Source organism: Thalassophryne amazonica, chromosome 16 (assembly GCF_902500255.1).
Source record: "Thalassophryne amazonica chromosome 16, fThaAma1.1, whole genome shotgun sequence".
Classification (NCBI taxonomy): domain Eukaryota; kingdom Metazoa; phylum Chordata; class Actinopteri; order Batrachoidiformes; family Batrachoididae; genus Thalassophryne; species Thalassophryne amazonica.
Window position 1 is genome coordinate 69,695,595 of NC_047118.1, and position 27,592 is coordinate 69,723,186.

The 27,592-nt window shown below is 41.4% G+C and overlaps 1 protein-coding gene and 1 long non-coding RNA gene across 2 annotated transcripts in view; one reads left to right on the plus strand and one right to left on the minus strand.

The window, feature by feature from the left end:
* Positions 1-27,592, minus strand: part of grin2aa (glutamate receptor, ionotropic, N-methyl D-aspartate 2A, a) — a 648,709-nt gene that overhangs the window by 21,158 nt on the left and 599,959 nt on the right. The window contains exons 12-13 of the mRNA XM_034191285.1: positions 19,571-19,660; positions 11,018-11,115 (exon numbers count right to left, since the gene is read on the minus strand). Of these exons, the coding sequence (XP_034047176.1) occupies positions 11,018-11,115; positions 19,571-19,660 (188 nt within the window). The remainder of the gene's footprint in view (positions 1-11,017; positions 11,116-19,570; positions 19,661-27,592) is intronic.
* Positions 781-17,034, plus strand: LOC117528655. Its single transcript, XR_004565849.1, has 3 exons — positions 781-791; positions 15,198-15,202; positions 16,889-17,034. It is a non-coding gene; the product is annotated as an uncharacterized LOC117528655 (long non-coding RNA).

A 27,592-nucleotide genomic window follows, 5' to 3' on the forward strand; every position in this document is an offset into this window, starting at 1 on the left:
TATAAATGTTTGTAATTATTCAGCTTTGTTTACCATTTCTGCAAAAATACATTAGTGGTCTACAAATGATCAGACCAAAACTTATCAGAAGATAATTAATCTGATGACGGTTTTCAAAGTTATCTGAAAAAAAATCTGAGAATGGAAACATTATCTTCGATAATTAGTGGTTAGCACATTAGCGGACCTGTGCCCACCACTTACATCATAATAGTGGCATCATTTGCATTTTGACTTTCAAACATCCAACTAATTTACGGCAGGATTCCTTCTCGTCTGAGTTCAAAGGTCAGAGGACCTGCAGAGAGCATTAATGATTACGTTAGTCGGTGACACTAGTCGGTGAAGATGTTCCACAAATTGTATGAGATATCTCTCACAGTTCCTTTAATCATTCTCACTGCAGACAGAGGTATTTCTAGTCAATCAATGTCTTAAGGCAAGATCACACCACCCCATAACCCTGGCACAAGTTATGTGGTTCCTGGTGCAAATGTCTTCACTGGGTATTCAATGTTAATATAGAATAATATGCATGTACGGGGGGGTAGCTTGCGCTTATGGGTCACTTCATGAAAAGGGGTCACCAATATGTGACATGAGGGTCAATTTTTAAATTTTCTACAATGGTGACGTAGACTATAAGATATATGTATATGGACCATGGGGAGTACAGAAAATCGACCACTGGGAAAAGTCATGTTATACTTTTTATGGATGGGTTTGTGGGAAAGCCAGAGAGTATTATTTTTGGCGGCTATATTAGGACTCGAGCGCAAAACAAACATAAAGTGAATAATTGATAACTGTTACTTTATTGTTCAATTAAATTCAATCTCCCCATGGGTTTAAGGCTCTCAAAAGTGGTGCTGTCAAACAACACAACTGGAGTTTTATTTATTAAATTAATTAGCAGTTCAGGAACATGAGTTTTAAATGTAACAGACAGGGACACTATGGGTTAAATTCATCGCCACATTTTTGGCATGCTCTCTGCAGCAGTACCGAGTGATTAAGACACTGGTCTATGGGGGGGAATTAAATTCACAGTGTGCCCATCAAATCAGAAGTAAATTCAGATAAATTAGTTTAAGTGATTTCTGTTTATTTTTACCAAAATAATACTTAGGTGCTGTGTCTTACAAATTTGGTGGGGTTTGGTGTCCCCCTTTCAGATAAAACTCAAAAAAGAAAAAAAATCCAAGATAATTATGTCCTCTGTGTTATCACAGTAATCATTCATTCATTCATTCATTCATTCATTCATTCATTCATTCATTCATCTTCTACCCTTAGTCCAATTAAGGGTCGCGGGGGGGCTGGAGCCTATCCCAGCAGTCATAGGGCGTGAGGCGGGGTACACCCAGGACAGGACGCCAGACCGTCGCAGGGCCACAAACAGACAAACAAACACAGACACACCCACACACACACCTACGGATAATTTTAAAGAGTCCAATCCACCTAAACCTGGATGTGGGAGGAAACTGGAGCACCCTGAGGAAACCCACGCAAACACAGGGAGAACATGCAAACCCCACGACCTTCTTGCTGTGAGGCAACAGTGCTAACCACTAATCCACCGTGCTGCCTCACAGTAATCTCTCTCTCTCTCTCTCTCTCTCTCTCGCTCTCTCTCTCTCTCTATATATATATATATATATATATATATATATATACACGTATATATATATATATATATATATACGAGGGCTGTCAATAAAGTTACGGTCCTTTTTATTTTTTTCAAAAACTATATGGATTTCATTCATATGTTTTTACGTCAGACATGCTTGAACCCTCGTGCGCATGCGTGAGTTTTTCCACGCCTGTCGGTGACGTCATTCGCCTGTGAGCACTCCTTGTGGGAGGAGTCGTCCAGCCCCTCGTCGGAATTCCTTTGTCTGAGAAGTTGCTGAGAGACTGGCGCGTTGTTTGATCAAAATTTTTTCTAAACCTGTGAGACACATCGAAGTGGACACGGTTCGAAAAATTAAGCTGGTTTTCAGTGAAAATTTTAACGGCTGATGAGAGATTTTGAGGTGATTCTGTCGCTTTAAGGACTTTTCATGGTGCGAGACGTCGCTCAGCGCTCTCAGGCGGCGTCATCAGCCTGTTCAAGCTGAAAACCTCCACATTTCAGGCTCTATTGATCCAGGACGTCGTGAGAGAACAGAGAAGTTTCAGAAGAAGTCGGTTTCAGCATTTTATCCGGATATTCCACTGTTAAAGGAGATTTTTTTTAATGAAAGACGTGCGGACGGGTCCGTGCGGACGGGTCCGCGCGTCGGGACGCAGCCGCCGCGACGCTCCGCCACAGGAAAAACACCTCTGTTGAAAGCCTTAAGGACAAGTTGGAACATGTCCTGCCTGTTAAACAATTTCTCATATACTCACTCCACTGAAAGCCATCAAAAGCCGCCTGGATTTTACAAATGGTTATCAACACGGAGGTGTTTTTCCTGTGCCGCCGCACCGCGTCGGGACGCACCGCGTCGGGACGCACCGCGTCGGGACGCACCGCGTCGGGACGCGGTGTAAATTTCATGATTTTCCTTCATAAATCATTGGTTGTCTGGATCAGAAATCAGTTAAATATATCATATACCAGACAAACACACCGATATTTGAGAAGTGAAATGAAGTTTCTAGTATTTACAGAAAGTGTGCAATAATTCTTTAAACAAAATTAGGTAGGTGCATAAATTTGGGCACCCCAAAAGAAAAAAGAAAAAACAAACAAAAAACCATCAATATTTAGTAGATCCTCCTTTTGCCGAAATAGCCTCTAAACACTTCCTATAGATTTCAGTGAGAGTCTGGATTCTGGTTGAAAGAATTTTGGACCATTCTTCTTTACAAAACATCTTAGGTTTGTTGGTTTCTGAGCATGAACAGCCCACGTAAAATCACACCACAGATTTTCAATAATATTCAGGTCTAGGGACTGAGATAGCCATTCCAGAACATTGTACTTGTTCCTCTGCATGAATTCCTTAGTAGATTTTAGGGTCTTGTTGAAAGAACCAGCGCCAGCTGAAGTTAAACTTGATAACTGATTCATGAACATTGTTCTCACGAATCTGGTGATATTGATTGGAATCAATGTGACCTTCAACTTTAACAACATTCCCAGTACCTGCACTGGCCACACAGCCCCACAGCATGATGGAACCACCTCCAAATTTTACTGTAGGTAGCAAGTGTTTTTCTTGGAATGCTGTCTTCTTTTTCGGACATGCATGCCGCCCATTGGTATGTCCAAATAACTCAATTTTCGTATCATCAGTCCACAACACCTTATTCCAAAATGAAGCTGGCTTTTCCAAATGTGCTTAACATGCCTCAATAGACTCTGGTTGTGGCATGTATGCAGAAAAGGCTTCCTCTGCATTACAGCATCATACAGAATTTTCTTGTGCAAAGTGCTCTGTATAGTTGAACGATGCACAGAGACACTATCTGCTACAAGATCATGTTGTAGGTCTTTGGAGCAGGTCTGTGGGTTGACTATGACTATTCTCACCATCCTTCACTTCAGCTCATCTGAGATTTTCTTGGCCTGCCATTTCAGGCCTTAACTAGTACTGTGCCCATGGTCTTCCAGTTCCTCACTATGTTCCTCACAGTGGAAACTGACAGCTGAAATCTTGGAGAAAGCTTTCATATCCTTTCCCTAAACCACAATTTTGAACAATCTTTGTTTTCAGGTCATTTGAGAGTTGTTTAGAGACTCCCATGTTGCCACTCATTAGGTCAGATGGAAAGAGAGGAAGCATTTACAAATGGCCACCTTAAATACCTTTTCTCATGATTGGATTCACCTGTGTAAGGAAGTCAAGGGTCAATGAGCTTACCAAACCAATTTTGTGTTCCAATATTTAGTGCTAAATGTATTCAAATCAATAAAATGACAAGGGTGCCCAAATTTATGCATCTGCTCGATTTTGTTTAAATAATTATTGCACACTTTCTGTAAATGCTAGAAACTTTATTTCACTTCTCAAATATCACTGTGTTTGTTTGCTATATGACGTTTAACTGAAATTTCTGATCCAGACAACGAATGATTTATAAAGGAAAATCATGAAAATTATCAGGGGTGCCCAAACCTTTGCATACAACTATATATTCAGAAGTATTAAAGTGTGCGTAGGCATGAATTCACACATGTTCCATTTGTACATCCCAATGAACATGGAATTGAGCATGGAACCCAACTCCTCCCTGGCCATGCCCTATTTAAATATGCAATTTCATGTAAATAGGCCCTTTGAGCAGGGATTCCCCATAACATAACTGAGACAACATGAACACAGGAAAGAAATTATACTCTAGATTAGGTATGGGTATCGAGAACCGGTTCCTTTCGGGTATCGTTAAGAAATTATTCGATCCACTGACATCAATAAGCTTTGTGCTTAACGATTCTGTTATCGGTCCTTCAGAGTGGCCATTGTTTTGGGGGGTGTTTGTCAGGAAAATGATCATTTTTATACACTGATTACAGACCCTGCAGCGGGTCCGTAATCAACTTTTCTGCAGCGCGGCTTTGCTTTGAACCTTGAACCAACCGAAGCAGTGGTTCGCAGATTGAAGTAATGCTTCGATCTATTGCTTCATTTATTCTTTCTTTCTTTCGCTTACTTTTCCCCCACTAAAACCCTAAAGAGCATACATCTGTGAGTATTATTTACCTTTTCTATGTTAAACCGACCTGTTATGGTCTTCTGAAACAGTTGATAGATGTATTTTATAACTTAAAAACTGGAGTGATGCTAATGTGTTAGCATGTCTATGGCATTTTCAATGTTAAACGTTAGCATTAAGCTGTTGCAGCTGTCATCACGTTCGGGTGCATTTGTTTTCAAATTGTAAAATTTCTTAAATTTATTTTTGTTTATATATTAATAATCTAATGATTATTATATACAATTTTAGAGAAAGAGACAAAAAGAACCTGAATAGAAACACAACAGAAAATATCAAAGCAACTAACAATGAACATACATAAATAAATAAATACATACAGAAATAAATAAGTCTTTCCTGTGAACACCTAGTGACTCTTACACCTCCTTTTCATCCCTGTCTTATTTAGGTTTAATGACAGTTTGTTTCGGTCAAACGATATTTTCAATGTGTTAATTTCTTCAGTGATTTCCTACAGAACTACACTCAACAAAAATATAAACGCAACACTTTTGGTTTTGCTCCCATTTTGTATGAGATGAACTCATAGATCTAAAACGTTTTCCACATACACAATATCACCATTTCCCTCAAATATTGTTCACAAACCAGTCTAAATCTGTAATAGTGAGCACTTCTCCTTTGCTAAGATAATCCATCCCACCTCACAGGTGTGCCATATCAAGATGCTGATTAGACACCATGATTAGTGCACAGGTGTGCCTTAGACTGCCCACAATAAAAGGCCACTCTGAAAGGTGCAGTTTTGTTTTATTGGGGGGGATACCAGTCAGTATCTGGTGTGACCACCATTTGCCTCATGCAGTGCAACACATCTCCTTCGCATAGAGTTGATCAAGTTGTCAATTGTGGCCTGTGGAATGTTGGTCTACTCCTCTTCAATGGCTGTGCGAAGTTGCGACAACGAACTGGAGTCAGGTCGAGACCCCGATGAGGATGACGAGCATGCAGATGAGCTTCCCTGAGACGGTTTCTGACAGTTTGTGCAGAAATTCTTTGGTTATGCAAACCGATTGTTTCAGCAGCTGTCCGAGTGGCTGGTCTCAGATGATCTTGGAGGTGAACATGCTGGATGTGGAGGTCCTGGGCTGGTGTGGTTACACGTGGTCTGCGGTTGTGAGGCTGGTTGGATGTACTGCCAAATTCTCTGAAACGCCTTTGGAGACGGCTTACAGTAGAGAAATGAACATTCAATACACGAGCAACAGCTCTGGTTGACATTCCTGCTGTCAGCATGCCAATTGCACACTCCCTCAAATCTTGTGACATCTGTGGCATTGTGCTGTGTGATAAAACTGCACCTTTCAGAGTGGCCTTTTATTGTGGGCAGTCTAAGGCACACCTGTGCACTAATCATGGTGTCTAATCAGCATCTTGATATGGCACACCTGTGAGGTGGGATGGATTATCTCAGCAAAGGAGAAGTGCTCACTATCACAGATTTAGACTGGTTTGTGAACAATATTTGAGGGAAATGGTGATATTGTGTATGTGGAGAAAGTTTTAGGTCTTTGAGTTTATCTCATACAAAATGGGAGCAAAACCAAAAGTGTTGTGTTTATATTTTTGTTGAGTATATCTGCCAAACTAGAAAACTGCTGCATCCTTGTAAGAACAGAATACTACTGGAATGAATTTGAATAAGGAAAGTTGTTTTTTTCTCACCTAAATGGATGCTGCACTCACTCCAGTTTATCATCTGGAATAGTCCCAGATTGCATTTCAGAGGTTCTAGAATTCAAACATTTTCGTGCAGGTGGTGTTGAGGGGTAATTTTGGGTTTCAGCTTTTTTTCTTTTTCACCACTTTCATCCCTGAATGTGTCATTCGTGAGTCACTTTTCTGCAGATTAATGTTACTAACTGGGACTCCTGTCTTGTTGCTAGAAAGAAACGAGAATCATCCTCCGTTCTGTTCACACAGCTCCAAACGCTGCGTGGATCTCTGGTGAGTCAAGTTAGAATGATAGAATCCAGTCTGAATTAATAACTTCAAAGCGAAACACTGTTTTGTTTATTTTTATTTATGTCCAGAGATCAAGGATACAGTGACCAATTTCATATTTATTTACTTTAAGACTCAATGAAATACATAGAAAACCTGTAAAGCCTACTTTTAGTACAAAATTCACGAGGTATTGATAAGGGAATCGATAAGGAATCGGATCGATAAGCAGAATCAATAATGGCATCGATATCGATAAAATCTTATCAATACCCATCCCTACTCTAGATGACTGGAAACGATGTGGAGACACAAAGGAGTAGTTTTTTTTATTCAGTATGCTGTTAAACGGATTAATCATGAAAGTGGAAAAATATTTGGGGGATCTGCGGAGCGTGAGTGTGTGTGAGGCCGACAGACAGAACAGCGCGCACACACTGATGTTCACAAGGTGAGATATGCCTCCGCTTACAGTGTTACATCACAATTTACACATGCGTTTATTGACAAATATGGAACACAGGAAGTCTGTTAAGAAGCTCTGCAGCTCACCATCAAGCAAAAATAAAACAGACATTAATAATAATAATAATAAAAACATAATTGCATGTGCACATGCCCAAATGTGCCCGTGCTGGTGGTCCACTGTTAGTGCCATTTTACGCATCACTTTTACGTGTGCTTTTATATCCATCCATATAATTGCAAACGTGGGTATGTTAAATGATTTGAATGAAAATGTTTCCTATTAACAGAAACAAACTCATCATGTGATGGCACCTTTATCACAGCATGCGTGCAGTTAATAGCTCCAATTACATTCGGGAAACCGGCTCTCTCTGCAAAATGCGCTGTATTGTTGGAATGTACCTGGATGAGATTTGGATGATTGCATTCCACACAGCTGGCATGGCTTGCACAAGGTTGACTGGCACATGCCTGACCGATCAGCACCTGTGTGGGCACAGACAACCCCTGGCCCTTTGCCGTATTGCGCTCTGGGCCGGCAGCAGTTCTGTGCGCACCTACAGTAACACTGGCCTTGGTAATCGAAATCGGTTTATGAGCAAATTATTGTCATTTGCAAGTAAACCCTTGTGTTCACTGAATACACACTCACTTCAGATTGCACCATTTGCAAGGTCCTCTAACAACTTTAATGCAGCCACTGTTAGTCTCATTTTATGCATCACTTTGCACATGCATTTATATCCATCCGTATAATTGCAAACATTTCCACGTTCACGCCACTTTTGATACCCCTGCACGTGGACACGGGTGTACGCCAGGATTTTGTGCGTTAGCATGCTTTGTACATGAGGCCCCAGGACTCCATCACATCAGCGGACAGTTTTACTGTGTTTTCTAGTTTCCACACAGTAAATTTTGCAGAGTAAAATTTACTCTACTGGGATAACAATTGGTCCCAGTCCAAATAGAGTTAAATATACTCTATTACAGTGCTAAATCAACTCTATCACACTGTAAAATCAACTCTTATTGGATTAGAAACACTTGATTTGACAAGAAGGTAGAGCTGATTTCACTCTATATTAGAGTGTAATTTTACTCTATTCAGACTGGGACCAAATGTTATCCCGGCAGAGTATATTTTACTCAGCAAAATTTACTGTGCATGAACCACAGTTATTGTATTTCTGTTTCAGTTATAGATGTCAGTTTGGGCTGGGGAACCCTCATGTCTCACCAGTAACTGTTTAGTGAGGTGAGGCATGGCTCATCCTGTCTGAGAGAAGATGACAGACAGTCTGCATCACAGTCTGCATCTGTAGTGGGGTCAGCTCTCAGTTCATGCATATGCAAACAGGTGCTTATTTTACCAGGTGAAATTTAGGCTTGTGGGAGAAAAGTTTTGGAGAGACACTTCAGAGATGTCCCACACCTTGCAATATAGCATATTTCAAGCATGACACAATCTGACATCCAGCCAAGGAGTCTACTTGCTGCTCTAGCAAAATGTGTTGCCACCTCCACTAAACCACAGAACCATCCAGGTTCTGGATGGCAACAACACAGTCCAACAATTCATACATTATCATGTCTCAAAAGAAATCTATCTACTGTAGCCAGGTGAACTGTGAGCATGTCCTTGGTCATCTCCTGCCACTGGGGTCTTCAACACACAGGCAACACTCACTTGCTGATTTGTGACAGCTGAATGTGTATGTTTATATTGGAAAAAGACATTTAATACTTAACCAGGGCTCGAAAGCAGGTGCATTTGTTGTAAAAAGTAGTGTGGTAGAACACTGTGAGCAATTAGGAAACATGTTTGAAAAATTTGTGATGTCAGAATAAATCATGAGCCACAAAACATGAATTATCAGATTTAACAGGTGAAAACTGGGGCTACTGTTGTGGAAAAGTGACTTGGAAATGTATAAAAACCATCCCGTGATGTCTATGGTAAACTGTACTAAAGGGTGTCATTAGTTATGCCACTCACCATCTTGGCTTTAATCCTCAAACACTCCTCTTCAACCACTTAGTCCAATTAAGGGTCGTGGGGAGCTGAAGCCTAACCCAGCGGTCATAGAGGAAGGGGCGGGGTACACCCTGGACAGGACGCCAGTCTGTCGCAGGGCCACATATAGACAAACACATTCACACCCGCAGGCACACCTACGGACAATTCAAAATTTCCAACCCACCTAACCTGCATGCCTTTGGATATGGGAGGAGGCCAGAGTACTCGGAAAGAACCCACATAAACATGGGCAGAACATGCAAACTCTACACAGAAAGGCGTCTCTTGATCTCAAAGGCCAAGGACCCAGAAACATGACATGTCACTCATGAGATTAGTAAAAGTTTTGACAAGCTCATCACCTTCACTGTATACAGATACACTTATCCTCACACAGACTGACATCCAGATTATCCAATGGTTCCACAAAGATCACAGCATTGTTAGATTGTTAGATTATTATTATTATTATTATTATTATTATTATTATTATTATTATTATTATTGTTAGATTGATTGCAGTAAGATGGGGACTGTGTGTGGTTAACTGATTCTAACACATCTCGGGTCAGTCATTTTTGTCAGGGTTTGAGTTTTTGTTTGGTTTTCTGTTTTATTTTAGTATTTTGTTCTGTTAGTTATTTTTGCTGTTCATTGGTTTTGGTTTGTTTATTCTCTTGTGGGGTTTTTTTTCTGCTTGGGTCTGTCTGTCTCTGCTTCTCTTGTCTTTCTCTTTGGTTCTTGGTGATGGGTACTCTCTCTCTCTCTCTCTCTCTCTCTCTCTCTCTCTCTCTCTCTCTCTCTCTCTCTCTCTCTCTCTCTGGCCAGGCCCTGGTTCTGGTGCTTTCCATGTACAGCTGTTTCTGATTTGCTGATTACGACCTGGGGTTATATAAGTTGTCCCTTGCCAGTTTGTCGTGCCTTGTGCCTTCATACCAGCTTCATATCAGCATATCCACCTAAATAAAGCCTTCTAATAACCACACCTGTTTGTATGAGCTGTGCATGTGTGGACTGCAATCCCTGACCATCCAGCCTGATAGTTTTCATGCATGTGCCTTTGTACATGTATCTTTGCCAGTGTCACAGTTTCTGCACAGCACCGTGAAGCACGTCTTACAGAAGTGTTATATTGTTCTATCCCCTAAAACTGTGCCACTTTGGAAAAGTTGTGCACTCCTCAGCAGTAACACTTCAGAGTAAAACTGGGTACAGCATAAAGTCTCTGAGAGCAGCTTCTAATTTCCCTGCTTACTTCTTTCTCTCATCCTGTCTGACTCTCTTTCCAGAGAAATGGCGAGTGATTAGCAGTGTGCACAGTCCAGCTCTGAAATATCGAGTGCGATCGCCTTCCATGCTCCACAGCCCCGATGAGGTTCAGCAGGAGAAGATTATTATGACATCCATGTTCATTTAATCAAATTTAGTGCACTTAATGTGAGTGGATGTGAACGTTGGCATCTGCACAATGCTTTTGTTGTAAAATGTAAATTAATCTGTCACTAAAAGCCACAGCTGCCTCTCTCTTTCTCTCCATTTTGCACCAGGAAACTGTTTATGTAACTTCTGAGGCTACTGTAATAAAGGAATGAGAGTAATAGTCGTGCACACGCTTGGATCTGGTGCAGCAGAGGAATATATTAGAATAACTTACATGCTGCCCTGTGTTTAGAGCAGCTTTTGTGTCCAGAATAACATCAAAGGACTATTTATACTTCACTGCTTCTCCATTGTGCTGTCAGACGAGGCTGCAGAGAACTACTGAAGTGCAGATTACAATGCGGGTAAGAAAAAAAATGACCATTTCTCTCTCAAGAGTGAGGTGCACCGCGATTTCCTGTGCAAGAAAAAGTTTGTGTGTTCGTTTCTCACCATCTCCAATGATGGCCAGGATAGCCAGATCCACCTGCCGTTTCCAGTAGGAACCTTTCTGCAGAGCGATACCATAACCAGTGGTAGCGAAGATGTACCTGAAAAATGCAAATAGTTTAATCTTTTTCTACATTTTTGCCTCCAAGTGTACATATATGTCCAGAATGTACACAGAACATGTACTAAGATACATCTATCTTTAAGCATATGTAATTACCCTGCTCATGTGTAAAGCATCAATAGCAAAGTACTGTTTTTGGTTACTTGTATATTAGGGGTGTAACAATTCATCAGCTACATTGATGTATCGATTTATATTCCTACGATATAACAACATCGATCTGTGCTCAACAGGTTGGCCTTTCGGACAACATATATTGATCTAATATCGTTTCAAAAGGTAAATAAATTGATTGTATCGACATTGAATTTAAGCGCAACAGATTTTGTATGGATAGCAGTTTTCATGATAAATATGTTAAACGTTACTTGATTCAGTCTGCCTATCTGTGACATCATCACCACATGCCAACAGAGAACAAAAATATAGCACAGTGGATAGCAGAGGAGAAGCCGGCGAGCGAAAAATGATCAAGCCACAATTTATATACAACCCCTGGCAATAATTATGGAATCACCGGCCTCGGAGGATGTTCATTCAGTTGTTTAATTTTGTAGAAAAAAAGCAGATCACAGACATGACACAAAACTAAAGTCATTTCAAATGGCAACTTTCTGGCTTTAAGAAACACTATAAGAAATCAAGAAAAAAAAATTGTGGAAGTCAGTAACGGTTACTTTTTTAGACCAAGCAGAGGAAAAAAAATATGGACTCACTCAATTCTGAGGAATAAATTATGGAATCACCCTGTAAATTTTCATCCCCAAAACTAACACCTGCATCAAATCAGATCTGCTCGTTAGTCTGCATCTAAAAACGAGTGATCACACCTTGGAGAGCTGTTGCACCAAGTGGACTGACATGAATCATGGCTCCAACATGAGAGATGTCAATTGAAACAAAGGAGAGGATAATCAAACTCTTAAAAGAGGGTAAATCATCACGCAATGTTGCAAAAGATGTTGGTTGTTCACAGTCAGCTGTGTCTAAACTCTGGACCAAATACAAACAACATGGGAAGGTTGTTAAAGGCAAACATACTGGTAGACCAAGGAAGACATCAAAGCGTCAAGACAGAAAACTTAAAGCAATATTTCTCAAAAATCGAAAATACACAACAAATCAAATGAGGAACGAATGGGAGGAAACTGGAGTCAACATCTGTGACCGAACTGTAAGAAACCGCCTAAAGGAAATGGGATTTACATACAGAAAAGCTAAACGAAAGCCATCATTAACACCTAAACAGAAAAAAACAAGGTTACACTGGGCTAAGGAAAAGCAATCGTGGACTGTGGATGACTGGATGAAAGTCATATTCAGTGATGAATCTCGAATCTGCATTGGGCAAGGTGATGATGCTGGAACTTTTGTTTGGTGCCGTTCCAATGAGATTTATAAAGATGACTGCCTGAAGAGAACATGTAAATTTCCACAGTCATTGATGATATGGGGCTGCATGTCAGGTAAAGGCACTGGGGAGATGGCTGTCATTACATCATCAATAAATGCACAAGTTTACGTTGATATTTTGGACACTTTTCTTATCCCATCAATTGAAAGGATGTTTGGGGATGATGAAATCATTTTTCAAGATGATAATGCATCTTGCCATAGAGCAAAAACTGTGAAAACATTCCTTGCAAAAAGACACATACGGTCAATATCATGGCCTGCAAATAGTCCGGATCTTAATCCAATTGAAAATCTTTGGTGGAACTTGAAGAAAATATATATATATATATATATATATATATATATATATATATATATATATATATATATATATATATATATATATATATATATATATGAGGTCTATTAGAAAAGTATCCATCCTTATTATTTTTTTCAAAAACCATATGGATTTGAATCACATGTGATTGCGTCAGCCAAGCTTGAACCTTTGTGCACATGCGTGAGTTTTTTCACGCCTGTCGGTTGCGTCATTCACCTGTGAGCAGGCTTTGAGTGAGGAGTGGTCCACCCCTCTCGTCATTTTTTTCATTATTTAGGAATGGCTCAGAGACTGCCACTTTGCTTGATCAAAATTTTTTCAGAAACTGTGAAGGACATCAAAGTGGACACCATTCGAGAAATTCAGATGGTTTTTGGTGAAAATTTTATGGGCTTCAAAGAGATTACGGAGTGTTACTGTCACTTTAAGGATGGCCCAGAGCGACTGGTGGTGCACTGCGCTCCGAAGCCGCCATCGACAGGCTGAGCGACCATTTCATTTCTAAACGGATGGCTGTATGGATCCGTGACCATCGTGTGCAATTTCTCTCGTTATCACAAGAGCTGGACATCAACCATTTTCCGGCAGATTTCACTTTTAACAAGAGATTTTGTCATGGAAAGCAGATTGGAGGCTTCGCGCGTCACAATAGATTCGCTACTGGAGCGAGACAAAACCACCTCCGTTTTGGTCTTACAGGACGGCTTTGAGATGGCGTTCAGACAGCTGTCAGTGGTTTTTCCATCGAGTGATTATCCGAGAAATTGTGGATGTGCCTGGATATGCCAGAACATGTCCTGTGAGGCTTCATCACGGTGTTGCTTTGCGCCATGTGGCACCGCTGCGACGCGCGAAGCCTCCGCTCCTCTTTCCATGACAAAAACGCCTGTAACAGTGGAATGTGTGTTCATTTCCAAACTGGACGCTGTGTTTTATCCGGGATGTCATCTAGCTAGCACAGGAATTGTGAAAAGACGTGGACATCAGCACTTTTTCAGCACATTGAAACAGACGTGCGGAGGAATTCCGCGCGTCGCGGAAAATTTTGTTCAAGCAAAGCGGCAGTCTCTGAGCCATTCCTAAACAATGAAAAAAACGATGAGAGGGGTGGACCACTCCTCACTCAAAGCCTGCTCACAGGCGAATGACGCAACCGACAGGCGTGAAAAAACTCACGCATGCGCACGAAGGTTCAAGATTAGCTGACACAATCACACGTGATTCAAATCCATATGGTTTTTGAAAAAAACAATAAGGTCGGATACTTTTCTAATAGACCTCGTATATATATATATATATATATATATATATATATATATATATATATATATACTATTTCTACCTCATTTTCTTATTTTATTGTATTGTTACAAGTATTATTATTGCTTATCCTTGCACACGCAGTTTTTCGCAAATTTTCCTCTACTCGCCCCCATCTTGTGTTTTTAAGAGCTGATGTAACGTGAATTTCTCCACTGTGAGATCAATAAAGTCTTATATTATATTATCTTATCTTATCTTATTCTATATTATCTTAAAGCACATATTGATTATCAAAATATTTGTGATTGATTTGTATGACTGATTTCATAATGAAGGCACATTTATATTTACTTGTACATTAACAGTATATTGTGGTGTATAGATCTTGCAGGCTATGCATCCGCCTTCTGATGCCTTTCATTTATTTTTCAAATTAGTAATGATGTTGGGACGTTGTGTAACGTAAATAAAAACAGAATACAACATGTAAATAAAAACAGAATACAATGATTTACAAATCCTCTTGAACCTATATTCAATTGAATACACCACAAAGACAAGATATTTAATGTTCAAACTGATAAACTTTATTGTTTTTGTGCAAATATTTGCTCATTTTGAAATGGATGCCTGTTTCAAAAAAGCTGGGACAGTGGTATCTTTACCACTGTGTTACATCAACTTTCCTTCTAACAACACTCAATCAGCATTTGGAAACTGAGGACACAAATTGTTGAAGCTTTGTAGGTGGAATTCTTTCCGAATCTTTCTTGATGTACGACTCAGTTGTTCAACACTATGGGGTCTCCGTTGTTGTATTTTGCGCTTCATAATGCACCACAGTTTCAATGGACGACAGGTCTGGACTGCAGGCAGGCCAGTCTAGTACCCACACTCTTTTACTACATTCACTTTTACTTAATTGGAATTGGGGTTTTAATTGGTCAGCAAATTTTACAACATTCTATTTGTCAATCTATTAGGTCAGACAGAATTTGAAATCCTGCAGCAAATTGCTGACACCACACAGAGCCAATTTTGCTGCTCTGACATAAAAGATGGTGTAAATCATTCAGGGAGGACTTTTTTTCATTATTTACTGCCAGCCCATGTTCCAGTGGGCTAAACTGGATGATCATAATCTGATCAACTTTTCAGATTTTGTCCCCCCAAAAGAAGATGTGATAATATCAGGGTCACTTCAATTTGACCAAACAAAAAGTATTGGCAAAAAAAAAAAAAAAAAAGATTTATTTAAATGTTCATACATTTATTTGAAAATAGGTAAACAATTTTATTTTTTTGTTTAAATTGTCTATAATCTCTGACTGAGCAAAGTGGAATGTAATACCCCCATAGCCGGAATCACGCAGAGTGGCGTCGGACTTATGAAATGGCACCCATCCGAAAACTGTCGAATTTCAGTTCCAAAACATTCTGACAGCCATCTGTGGAAGTCGACACAGTTGGTCAAAATTGAGCGGCGGCCCCGAGTGTGACGCACATGTTCAAAACTCTCCGTGCACCATTGCGATGGGACACCTATCTGACGGTGGACCATGTGTAATCTCACAACCATCTGATCACAATTTACATGTTCAAAAAAGCCTGCCGACATGTTGTTCCACATTTGTCCACCTCCATTGGACCCCGACCAGGGAGGGCGAAGGAAATGTTGTTATGTAATAACATGTATGTGGCACTGTGTGTAAGTCAGAGGCTCGGTGCAGCACCCAGCAACACAGCTGAAGGGGATGTCACCTCTGTACGCACGTATTATTACACATACACCTATGCATGTATGGGGCTGCATGTCAGGTAAAGGCACTGGGGAGATGGCTGTCATTACATCATCAATAAATGCACAAGTTTATGTTGATATTTTGGACAATTGAAAGGATGTTTGGGGATGATGAAATCATTTTTCAAGATGATAATGCATCTTGCCATAGAGCAAAAACTGCGAAAACATTCCTTGCAAAAAGACACATAGGGTCAATGTCAATGAGCAGATCTGATATGATGCAGGTGTTAATTTGGGGGATGAAAATTTACAGGGTGATTCCATAATTTTTTCCTCAGAATTGAGTGATTCCATATTTTTTTCCTCTGCTTGGTCTAAAAAAGTAACCGTTACTGACTGCCACAATCTTTTTTTCTTGATTTCTTATAGTGTTTCTTAAAGCCAGAAAGTTGCCATTTGAAATGACTTTAGTTTTGTGTCATGTCTGTGAACTGCTTTTTTTCTACAAAATTAAACAACTGAATGAACATCCTCTGAGGCCGGTGATTCCATAATTTTTGCCAGGGGTTGTACATGCAGCTAAGCGAACATTTCTACGCACGTACACGCACTCCATCATGTGAGACACACACTGATGAGAGGTCAGTTTACCACCTGGAATCTGAGGACGAGTGGAGATTTGATTGCGTGGGTGAGTAAGTGGGTGAGTAACAGCTCCAATGTCGGTGCCGTCTGACAGCAGTCTGTGTCATCTGACTGTTGTTTGAAATATGTTTGGGCTGCATCCTGCAGGTGTGCAAGAGGCAGTCCGGATGTGTTTGGACCACGGCTGACCACATCTCTTTTCCTCCCCACTGCATTGGCTTATGGCAATATTTGCCATGTCGGAATGTTTCCTCCACATTCTTGCTATACGTGACGGGGGCTTAAATGTTGGCGTATAGGGCCCCTTCACACATAACATGAGAGAACCGGAAGAAAATCCGCAAACCAAACACAAAACAGGGAACCACGAACCATCATGCGTGTGGACGAACACAGTGCGAGCAGCTGGAATGTGTTGCACCACATTGTGCCTGTGATGTGGATGAAAATAAAATAAAAACCAGCTGTATAATTAGTGAATATCACTGAGTTGATATAAATCATAAATAAAAGGGGACGCAATACAGAACCTTGCAGTTAAACAGCCCTGGTTAATTAAAAAATAAATGCCACTCACGAGATTCGAGCCTGTAATTTACAAAAGCTCTGATTATCAGAAGGAAACTTTACTACTGTGCTCCAATCACTGTCTTATAACAAGAGCTTAAATGGCTAAAATTCAACAAGGAAATATACATATTAAAAAAGCGAGAAAAAGCACCATAACTGACAAAACAGCATTTGTTATGTCGTATTTTAGGTGATATGTGACTCAAAGTGGCGTATTTGTGGCGCTGTTGGCTTGTCATATTGTCATAGTAATGCGGCGCGTGTGTTGGGCCGGACACACATGACATTCAGATTGCCTGCTGCCTGATCTGATGGTCCATTTCACATGGAGCAGCCTGCTGATGTGTGCTGTGTGTGGTCACCGTAGCCTGGCTGTGTGCACTCAGACCCGGCTGTCCAACACCCATGTGATCATGTCTGTAAATACATATCATCAGCTTGTCATGCAAGTGTGCTCTCCCCCCGTATGCCACGTGTGTGTGTGTGTGTTGAGGGGGGAGACACACACACACTTGCAATACGCATGCTTGCCACATGTGCGTTGCTTTTTACAATGCCACATTCGTGGGGGCACTTAGACAAATTTCACATCCACTTTGAAAGTGATTGTCTGCTCACTGTTTTCGTGCTCACAGCATGAATAGCCACACATTTTCTAAGTGTCAAGTGAGCAGTGTTGGATGTTCATGTGTGTCACCTGGAATTTGGCTGACACCTGCTACGAGATGGATCGAATGGGCTCTCACAGGGCACTCTCTATCTTTCAGCCACTGGTTTGCGTTAGTAGTTGTAGTGACAAGTGTACGAGGTGTTGGAGGCAGCTCAGATTTTTCACGAATGGCATGCATTTCCTCCTTCATGTACTAATCGGCTTCAATCGTGTTATGTGTGAAGGGACCCATTACCTTGTGTTTCATCACTGACCTGTTTTATCCATCTCTGATTAAACAGACTCAAGTTACCTGGGGAGAGTGACAAATTTTGAGTCTGACCTACAGAAAGTAGGGACGTGGTTCTCCATCTTTTGAATTCTGCATTCACCCAGTGAATTAAAACTTCACACATTCTTGAGAAATGGGTTTCTCAGAATGCACAATATTGAGAACCACACCCTAATTTTTCTGAGTCAGGCTCAAAGCTTCTCAATAGCCCCTCATATATCTGAGAGCATACAATGGTCCACTACACTGGGGATCCATCCCAGGTCCTCAATGGCAACCACCAAGGCAGAAAACTGGCCCACCTTCACCTCTCAAAAGTCAAGCTATCTGCCGCAGCAAGGTGATTAGTGGACATGTCTTTAGCCTTCTCCAGCCACTGGAGACCCATGCCCTTGATCATGCACAGCGAAATGCACTACATGGCCCAGATGTAAAGGTGATGCTCCCTCACACTGCAAGTGATATTCCTCTTGTTAGTTTCCCTAAGGAACTGGTTGTTTGACACAAAGTCCTTCCAGTGGTACCCAGTGTGCCCTGAAGACACATATTATCAAACCCATCAAGTCATTGCTTTACGTAATTGGTTAGCATCCAATTCTCACAACCATACAGTTAAACAAGGAAGCACCAGGACCCTGAAGACATGGACCATCACTCTCCTGCAGAGATATCAGCCAGACACCTCTGACCAGTAACTTCATGACTCCATAAGATCTTCCAACACATTGCTCAGCCTGAAAGGCCAATGGCCCACATGCATAAATGTCATTGCTGAGATAAGTGAAGGTCTAAGGTATTCTCATTCCCAATTCGGCACATATTTATGCTTGTTGAGTATCACTTTGTGTCACTGTGTGCGAGTTAGAAAGCCCATCACGGCATTTATAGACATATGGGGAATCATGTTTTCTTACAGCAGCATCATTTCTTTCTGATAGTGAACAGAATGACCTGCTGGAGTTCTGCATCATCAGAGAACATTCATCTATATTTGGGTTGTGGTTATGGCTATAGTTGTTGTGGTTAGGGTTAGGGTGGTTACGTCTTTCCCTGTGCATCACAAAAATGACTTGATGGGGCTTCCCAGTTCATCAAATTTTGACATTCAGTCAAAAAAAAAAAAAAGGATCTGTGGCAAAATCTGATGAGATGGGAATGACGATGTTATGAAATGTCTCTTCAAGTTTGAGACTTTTGCTTGTATCCAGGCACATTACTGATGGCCAAGTCCAGGTTGCCTTAAAAGTCTGGATCTTGGTCTTCATCCTGGACAATCATAAACCCATTCATTCCAATTTTTGGTTGTTAACAGAATCAGTTATATGAGTAATGTGGTATATATAAAGGCAACATGGAAACAAGAAGGTTTATATCATTGATGGACACAAAAGTCTGTCAAAAGGCCAAGCTGGAATTTGAGCTTTGACAGTTACCAAATTTATCAAAATAAATAAATCTCAAAAATACATTTTGTTGACAAGGCAAACAGATGCTTCACAGAACATGACAAAAGATAGAGAACTTTACTTACCCACTCCCAATGGTCACCAGCTTACATCCTTCATCTCTTCCTGCCATGTAGTTCAACACGGCAGCGTCGTAGATGAAAGCGTCCAGTTTACTGCAAACAAGGAGGAAAAGGGGACAGAAGGGTTTGAGTAAGTAAGAAGTGGACAGGAGGAGACAGGAAACACAAGAGCTGTTTTGTTTTCACCATGTGTTGTTTACAGATCAATTCTAAAGTAGTAAATCACATCCAGTAGGAGTGCAGAGGCATATAGGAACACGGCAGAGGGCACGGCGGGGAGCTGATGCTACTTCAGACGCAAACATTGACACGGTCTGTTTCTCTTCACGTCCACATACACAAATATTGGCAGGTTGCGGAGTGTAAAAGACGGCAAATTCAGACTGACATTTTCAGTGTAACTGATGCTGTCACTACGGGCTCTGCAGACACACACACAGGGCCTCACTAATGGTGCTGCGACAAGATGGCATTTACTGAATGTCAGATCCAGGCCTCTAACAGAGGCTCACAGCCCAGAGTTTGGCTCTGTAATTAGCTTAACCCAGCGCCAGCTCCATGCAGGCTGTGTGTCCAAGCATATGGAGAACCAGGAACATGTGAACATGTGAACATGTCAGTTTAGCTGTGAGTGTGAACCAGTGCACGTCTGTGGATGTAGAAATGCACAAAGTTATAAAAAAGGCTTGGATGTTTATTCATGATCGTTTAAAAAGCACACAAAAACCAGGGTTATCGATTGTTTGGTGAAACTCATAGTTACCTAAGGAACGTTAGATGGGACACTCTGGGTGCAATGCAGATTCATACAAAATAATTTTGTGATTCACTGACTCCATCATATTAATATTCTGTGTGGCCTGGACATTTTATCAATTCTGTTCAAAATTGATCCACTTTTACCTTGAATAAGGATGTCCTCCCACTGCAGATTTTTGACACTCAGTTGGCTACGCATGAGGTCTGTCAATAAAGTATAGGTCCTTTTTATTTTTTTCAAAAACTATATGGATTTCATTCATATGTTTTTACGTCAGACATGCTTGAACCCTCGTGCGCATGCGTGAGTTTTTTCACGCCTGTCGGTGACATCATTCGCCTGTGAGCACACCTTGTGGGAGGTGTGGTCCAGCCCCCTCGTCGGAATTCCTTTGTCTGAGACATTGCTGAGAGACTGGCGCTTTGTTTGATCAAATTTTTTTCAAAACCTGTGAGGCACATCGAAGTGGACATGGTTCGAAAAATTCAGCTGGTTTTCGGTGAAAATTTTAACGGCTGATGAGAGATTTTGAGGTGATACTGTCGCTTTAAGGACTTCCCACGGAGCGGGACGTCGCGCAGCGCTCCCAGGCACCGTCGTCAGCCTGTTTCAAGCTGAAAACCTCCACATTTCAGGCTCTATTGATCCAGGACGTCGTGAAAGAACAGAGAAGTTTCAGAAGAAGTCGGTTTCAGCATTTTATTCGGATATTCCACTGTTAAAGGAGATTTTTTTTAACTGTGAGAGATATAATCTAAAAAAAAAAATAAAAAAAAAAACGGAAATCACAATGTATGATTTTTTAATAATTTCTGTGTGTGTTACTGCTGCAAATAAGTATTTGAACATCTACCAACCAGCATGAATTCTGGCTCACACAGACCTGTTAATTTTTCTTTAAGAAGCCCTCTTATTCTGCACTCTTTACCTGTATTAACTGCACCTGTTTGAACTTGTTACCTGTATAAAAGACACCTGTTCACACACTAAATCAATCACACTCCAAGCTGTCCACCATATCCTAGACCAAAGAGCTATCTAAGGACACCAGGGACAAAACTGTAGACCCGCACAAGGCTGGGATGGAATACAGGACAACAGGCACGCAGCTTGGTAGAAGACAACAACTGTTATGATTATTTATTAGAAAGTGGAAGAACCACAAGATGACTGTAAATCTCCCTCAGTCTGGGATTCCATGCAAGATCTCACTTTGTGAGGATGATTCTAAGAAAGCTCAGAACTATACAGGAGGACCTGGTCAATGACCTGAAGAGAGCTGGGACCACAGTCACAAAGATTACATTAGTAACACATGATACTGTCATGGCTTAAAATCCTGCAGGGCAGCAAGGTCCCCCTGTTCAAGCCAGCACATGTCCAGGCCTTTTGAAGTTCACCAGCGACCATCTGGATGATCCAGAGGAGGCATGGGAGAAGGTCATGTGGTCAGATGAGACCAGAATAGAGCTTTTTGGAATCAACTCCACTTACCATGTTTAGAGGATGAGAACAACCCCAAGAAAACCATCCCAACCATGAAGCATGGGGGGGAAACATCATACTCTGGGGGTGCTCTTCTGCAAAGGGGACAGGACGACTGCACTGTATTGAAGGGAGGATGGGTGGGGTCATGTATTGTGAGATTGTGGCAAACAACCGCCTTCCCTTAGTAAGAGCATTGAAGATGGGTCATGGCTGGGTCTTCCAGCATGACAATGACCCCAAACACACAGCCAGGGCAACTAAGGAGGGGCTCCGTAAAAAGCATTTCAAGGTCCTGGAGTGGCCTGGCCAGTCTCCAGACCTGAACTCAATAGAAAATCTTTGGAGGTAGCTGAAACTCCAAAACTGGAAGATTTGGAGAAGATCTGTGTGGAGGAGTGGACCAAAATCCCTGCTGCAGTGTGTGAAAACTTGGTCAAGAACTACAGGAAACGTTTGACCTTTTAATTTCAAACAAAGGCTACTGTACCAAATATTAACATTGATTTTCACAGGTGTTCAAATACTTATTTTCAGCAGTAACATACAAATAAATTATTATAAAATCATACATTGTGATTTCCGGATTTTTTTTATATATATTATGTCTCTCACAGTGGACATGCACCTAAGATGAAAATTTCAGACCCCTCCATGATTTCTAAGTGGGAGAACTTGCAAAATCACAGGGTGTTCAAATACTTATTTTCCTGACTGTATGTTAAGTGGACCTAAACTACACATCTTCCATGTCTTCCTCTATGTCTTGGTTGGCTGGAAACATGAATGAGCTAATTAGCTTGGGGAAGTTCACAGCGAGATGTGTAGGTTAGGTGGTCCTTGAGGACCACTTTGCTTTAACCCTCTGGGGTCCAAGGGCATTTTTTGGACAGTTCACTCGCCTGGAATAAATGTTTTATTATTGCTGTTAACAGCTCTCGCTGCATCCCACAATCAAGTTTTATGTCTCTTTTTTTCAGGACAACCTGTGCTTTCAGAATATATATGTTTTGTTGTGTTTTATAAGTGTAATAAAGGTTTACAATCAAAAATAGGCAAGGAAAAAATAAAGTGAAAAATAATTTTCCACACACATTTATTCAAAACACACAGCAAACTATAATAAACAACTGTTTTGACACTTTATAAAGGTAATTTGAAGTCTTTTGTGAAAGACTGTACAACAAAAAGGTTCAAACAATAAACACAAATGCACATTTTGAACAATATATACAAAATGGTCTATGCTTTTTGTTATTTTGATATGGTAAACAGTGCTTTACGCAGAAAAAGCAACAGAGTAATCTAGTAACATTCACATGCAAACTAGTGGAGCAATCCTAATAGTTACACACTCTTTGTTTGAGCATGTGAGATTGTCATCAGAGGCTCTCCATCTGCTCCCTGTGCTTTCACTTTTGATCTGCCTAATGGCACAGGGCGTACTGAGTATGTACTAATAGTATGTACTCATTGGAGCACCCAGGGGACTATTCAAACGGGCCAACTAGTAACACATCACTCCTGAAAATGATCTTTGGCTTTTCACGTGAGGTAAATCTGCCCTACGATTGGATTTTGGAAAACCATGTGATGGTGAACCAATTCCAATTGGACATTGCGCACATCATCACACAGCTTCTATGAGGAGTACAAAGATGGCTGATGCCACGAACAGCGGGAGAAGAAGAAAACTAGAAGGGTGGAAATGAGAGTGGGGACTTTGAATGTTGGTAGTATGACTGGTAAAGGGAGAGAGCTGGCTGATATGATGGACAGGAGAAAGGTAGACATATTGTGTGTGCAAGAGACCAAGTGGAAGGGAAGTAAGATCAGGAGCATCGGCGGTGGGTACAAGTTGTTGTACCATGGTGAGGACAGGAAGAGAAATGGTGTTGGGGTCATTTTAAAGGAAGAGTATGTTAAAAATGTGTTGGAGGTTAAGCGAGTGTCTGACAGGGTGATGAGTGTGAAGTTGGAAATTGAAGGGGTGATGATGAATATCATCAGTGCATATGCCCCACAGGTAGGTTGTGAGATGAAGGAGAAGGAAGATTTCTGGAGTGTATTAGATGAGGTGGTGGATGGTTGTTTGTAGGATGACTCTAGAGGTAAAGAAGAAGAAGAGAGTGAGAGCTCAACAAAGGATCAGATGGTGGAAGCTGAAGGAGGAAGACTGTTGTATGAAATTTAGCGAGCAGGTGAGAGAAGCACTAGTTGGAGGGGAAGCAATGGACAACTGGAAAAGTACTGCAGATGTGGTGAGGGAGACAGCTAGGGCAGTACTGGGTATGACATCTGGACAGTGGAAGGAAGACAAGGAGACTTGGTGGTGGAATGAAGAGGTCCAGGAAAGCATAAGGAGAAAGAGGTTGGCTAAAAAGTTTTGGGATAGTCGGAGAGATGAAGAAAGTAGACAGGAGTACAAGGAGATGCGGCGTAAGGCGAGAAGAGAAGTGGCAAAAGCAAAGGAAAAGGCATATTGCGAGCTGTACAAGAAGTTGAATAGTAAGGAAGGAGAAACGGACTTGTACCGATTGGCCAGACAAAGGGACAGAGCTGGAAAGGATGTGCAGCAGGTTAGGGTGGTAAAAGATGCACATGGCAATGTGCTGACAAGTGAGGAGTGTGTGCTGAGAAGGTGGAGGGAATATTTTGAAGAGTTGATGAATAAAGGAAATGAGCGAGAGAAAAGGCTGGATGATGTGGCAAGAGTAAATCAGGAAATAAAAGAGATTAGCAAGGAAGAAGTGAGGGCTGCTATGAAGAGGATGAAGAGTGGAAAGGCAGTTGGTCCAGATGACATTCCAATGGAGGCATGGAAATGTCTAGGAGAGATGGCAGTAGAGTTTCTAATCAGATTGTTTAATAAAATCTTAGAAAGTGAGAGGATGCCTGAGGAGTGGAGACGAAGTGTGCTGGTTCCTATTTTCAAGAACAAAAGTGATGTGCAGAGCTGCAGTAACTACAGAGGCATAAAGCTGATCAGCCACAGCATGAAGTTATGGGAAAGAGTAGTAGAAACTAGGCTTAGAAAACAGGTGAAGATCTGTGAGCAGCAATATGGTTTCATGCCGAGAAAGAGCACTACAGATGCAATGTTTGCTCTGAGAATACTGTTGGAAAAGTACAGAGAAGGACAGAAAGAGTTCCATTGTGTGTTTGTGGACTTTGTGTTTGTGGCAGGAGTGATTTGTGACTGAAGAATATCAGCAAGAGTGAAGGGGAAAGTTTACAAAACAGTAGTGAGACCAGCTATGTTGTATGGTTTAGAGACAGTGGCACTAACAAAAAGACAGGAGGCAGAGCTGGAGGTGGCAGAGCTGAAGATGTTGAAATTATCTTTGGGAGTGACAGGAATGGACAAGATTAGGAATGAACATATCAGAGGGACAGCTCAGGTGGGACGGTTTGGAGACAAAGTCAGAGAGATGAGATTGAGATGGTTTGGACATGAGCAGAGGAGGGACCCAGGGTATATAGGGAGAAGGATGCTGAGGATGGAGCCACCAGGCAGGAGGAGAAGAGGGAGACCAAAGAGGAGGTTCATGGATGTGCTGAGAGAGGACATGCAGGTGGTTGGTGTGACAGAGGAAGATACAGAGGACAGGGTGAGATGGAAACGATTGATCTGCTGTGGCGACCCCTAACGGGAACAGCCGAAAGACAAAGAAGAAGTAAAGCTTGGTCTTAGCTGTCGTATACAACGGCATCGGCCAGAGGTGGGTTAAGGTCTTGGTCTCATGGGTGTAGGTGGTCTTTTTCCCTGCTCCACACATAAACAAAGATTGGCTTCAGTTCCTGACTACATTCCCTTTATTTTGTTAATAAGGCAGCACCACGTTGGTACCCTTGCAGCAATGTCCTGGGAACAGTGGCACCAGTAAGTTCCTGTGTGGTGTCTTGTGGTGTCTGTGTCGGTTCCTGCTGAGCACTCATTTTTAATCCCATCATGCATGTCCAGTCAAAAATACATCTGCCATGGTCTCAGCCCAACTTTCTAGACCTGGAGTTGGTCTCCTGTTGCTGGTCTGTGGCTACTCACTGTCCCCAGTGGAAGGACTGTGGGTAACTTCAGGAGTGGATTTAATGCAGGGGACAAATTTCATTGTACTATGTGATGTAAATCAACAATAATGTTCTTCTTCTTCTTCTTTTAAATGTTACGTTTAAAGATAACATACTGCAGGCAATGTGAGCTGAAATGCAGTCAAATAATTTATAGGTGCCTGTGCGCAAATCTTGGTTCTGGTGTCTGTAACAGATTTTGGGTGTAAAGCCTCTCGGCATTATGTGCGATCACAGCTAATCCAGCCATCACGACCCAAACAGTTGAACGCTGCAGTGTTGCTCAGCTGCTAATACCACAGAATGGAATTATTAATGAGCGTATTACCAACTGAACACATGTTCGCCAGAATGTGGGAGATTTCTTTCCAGGCATTTGCTTATGTCAAATTGTTTTTTGTTTTTTTTAAACTTACTGAGATATTCGTTATGGCATAAAAGAGCACAAGTGAGAGCAACAGAGTGCTAACGATGAGTTTCATGGTGTCACATCACTGTTTGCATTCACTTATTGCCTAAGAATGATTTGAAATATATGCAGCCTAAAAATAATTATGAATCACAGCATTCTTGCTGCTGCCAGACTTTGAATTAGTCAGTTTTATGGTCCCAGCAGATAAAATGGTGACGGGAGCTTGGAGATGCAAATATTTGTTGTTGATCCTGAACTGTGATTTTGCTAGCCTGGAGCTAATTTACACATATATTTAATATTTAAAAAAGTTTAAATTACCTGGCTGTTGCGTAATGAACAGATATAAGCAGAATACATTGTTGCTTGGAAATTAGCACAACAACTGAGGTTAGAGACAGCTACATGGTAAGTAGACAATTCATTATGTTAACTGAGATAACTGCCCAACTAGCTTGAGCATGACCACATGCTTTCATGCATTTAAGGGACGTTATCTGTACTATTCAGTCTCACAACTGGCTACAGACAATGGGTCCAAACCTAACAATACACTGGGCAGCACGGTGGCTTAAGGCCCCCTGACACTTGCATGACTTGGATCCACTCACTTGAACGCATATCATCATGACCATCGCACCTGCTGTGTTCCCAGCTGGACGCTGCACTTTGCTCCACTGGTTGCCACGCGTAGTGCGCTGGACGATGCATATAAAATTGTTATTTTGTAGTGGATTAATGATTTTCTCCTCGAGTTGGCTATTCAAAATGGCTGTAATCGCTTCCGGATCACAGAGGAGCGCTCCAACCGTAGCCATTCTTGCGTGCGTGCGAGCTGAACGGCATGGAGAAAGCATTTGGAGCCATCTTAAAAGGTAATTATTTGTCACATTTACAATGCCATGGCTTGGAAAAACAGTTGCATGTTCTTTCCTTTTTGTGTGCAGCTGTAAAAGTATGTTTATGATAGATTTAACATCTTGCTATAATCGTTCAGATGAGCTGCGCTCTGATGTGGTACGCTGATGCAACCACTCATACTGTTCACTTCTTCTTTCCTCAACTTGACGAGCTGCACGTAGTGTTCGCAAGTAGATTGTGCAACGTTGCACGATCTATGCGTGAAAGATTTATTGAACATTTTAAAATTCTCTTTGCGCAATTGCACGCGCCGGCGCCTCTCTCACATTCAGTCTACACCCTTTAACGACTCTCCTGCATGACACAGTGCAAGTGCGTACATCAAAGTCGTGCAAGTGTCAGGGGGTCTTTAGTGATTAGCACTGTTGCCTCACAGCAA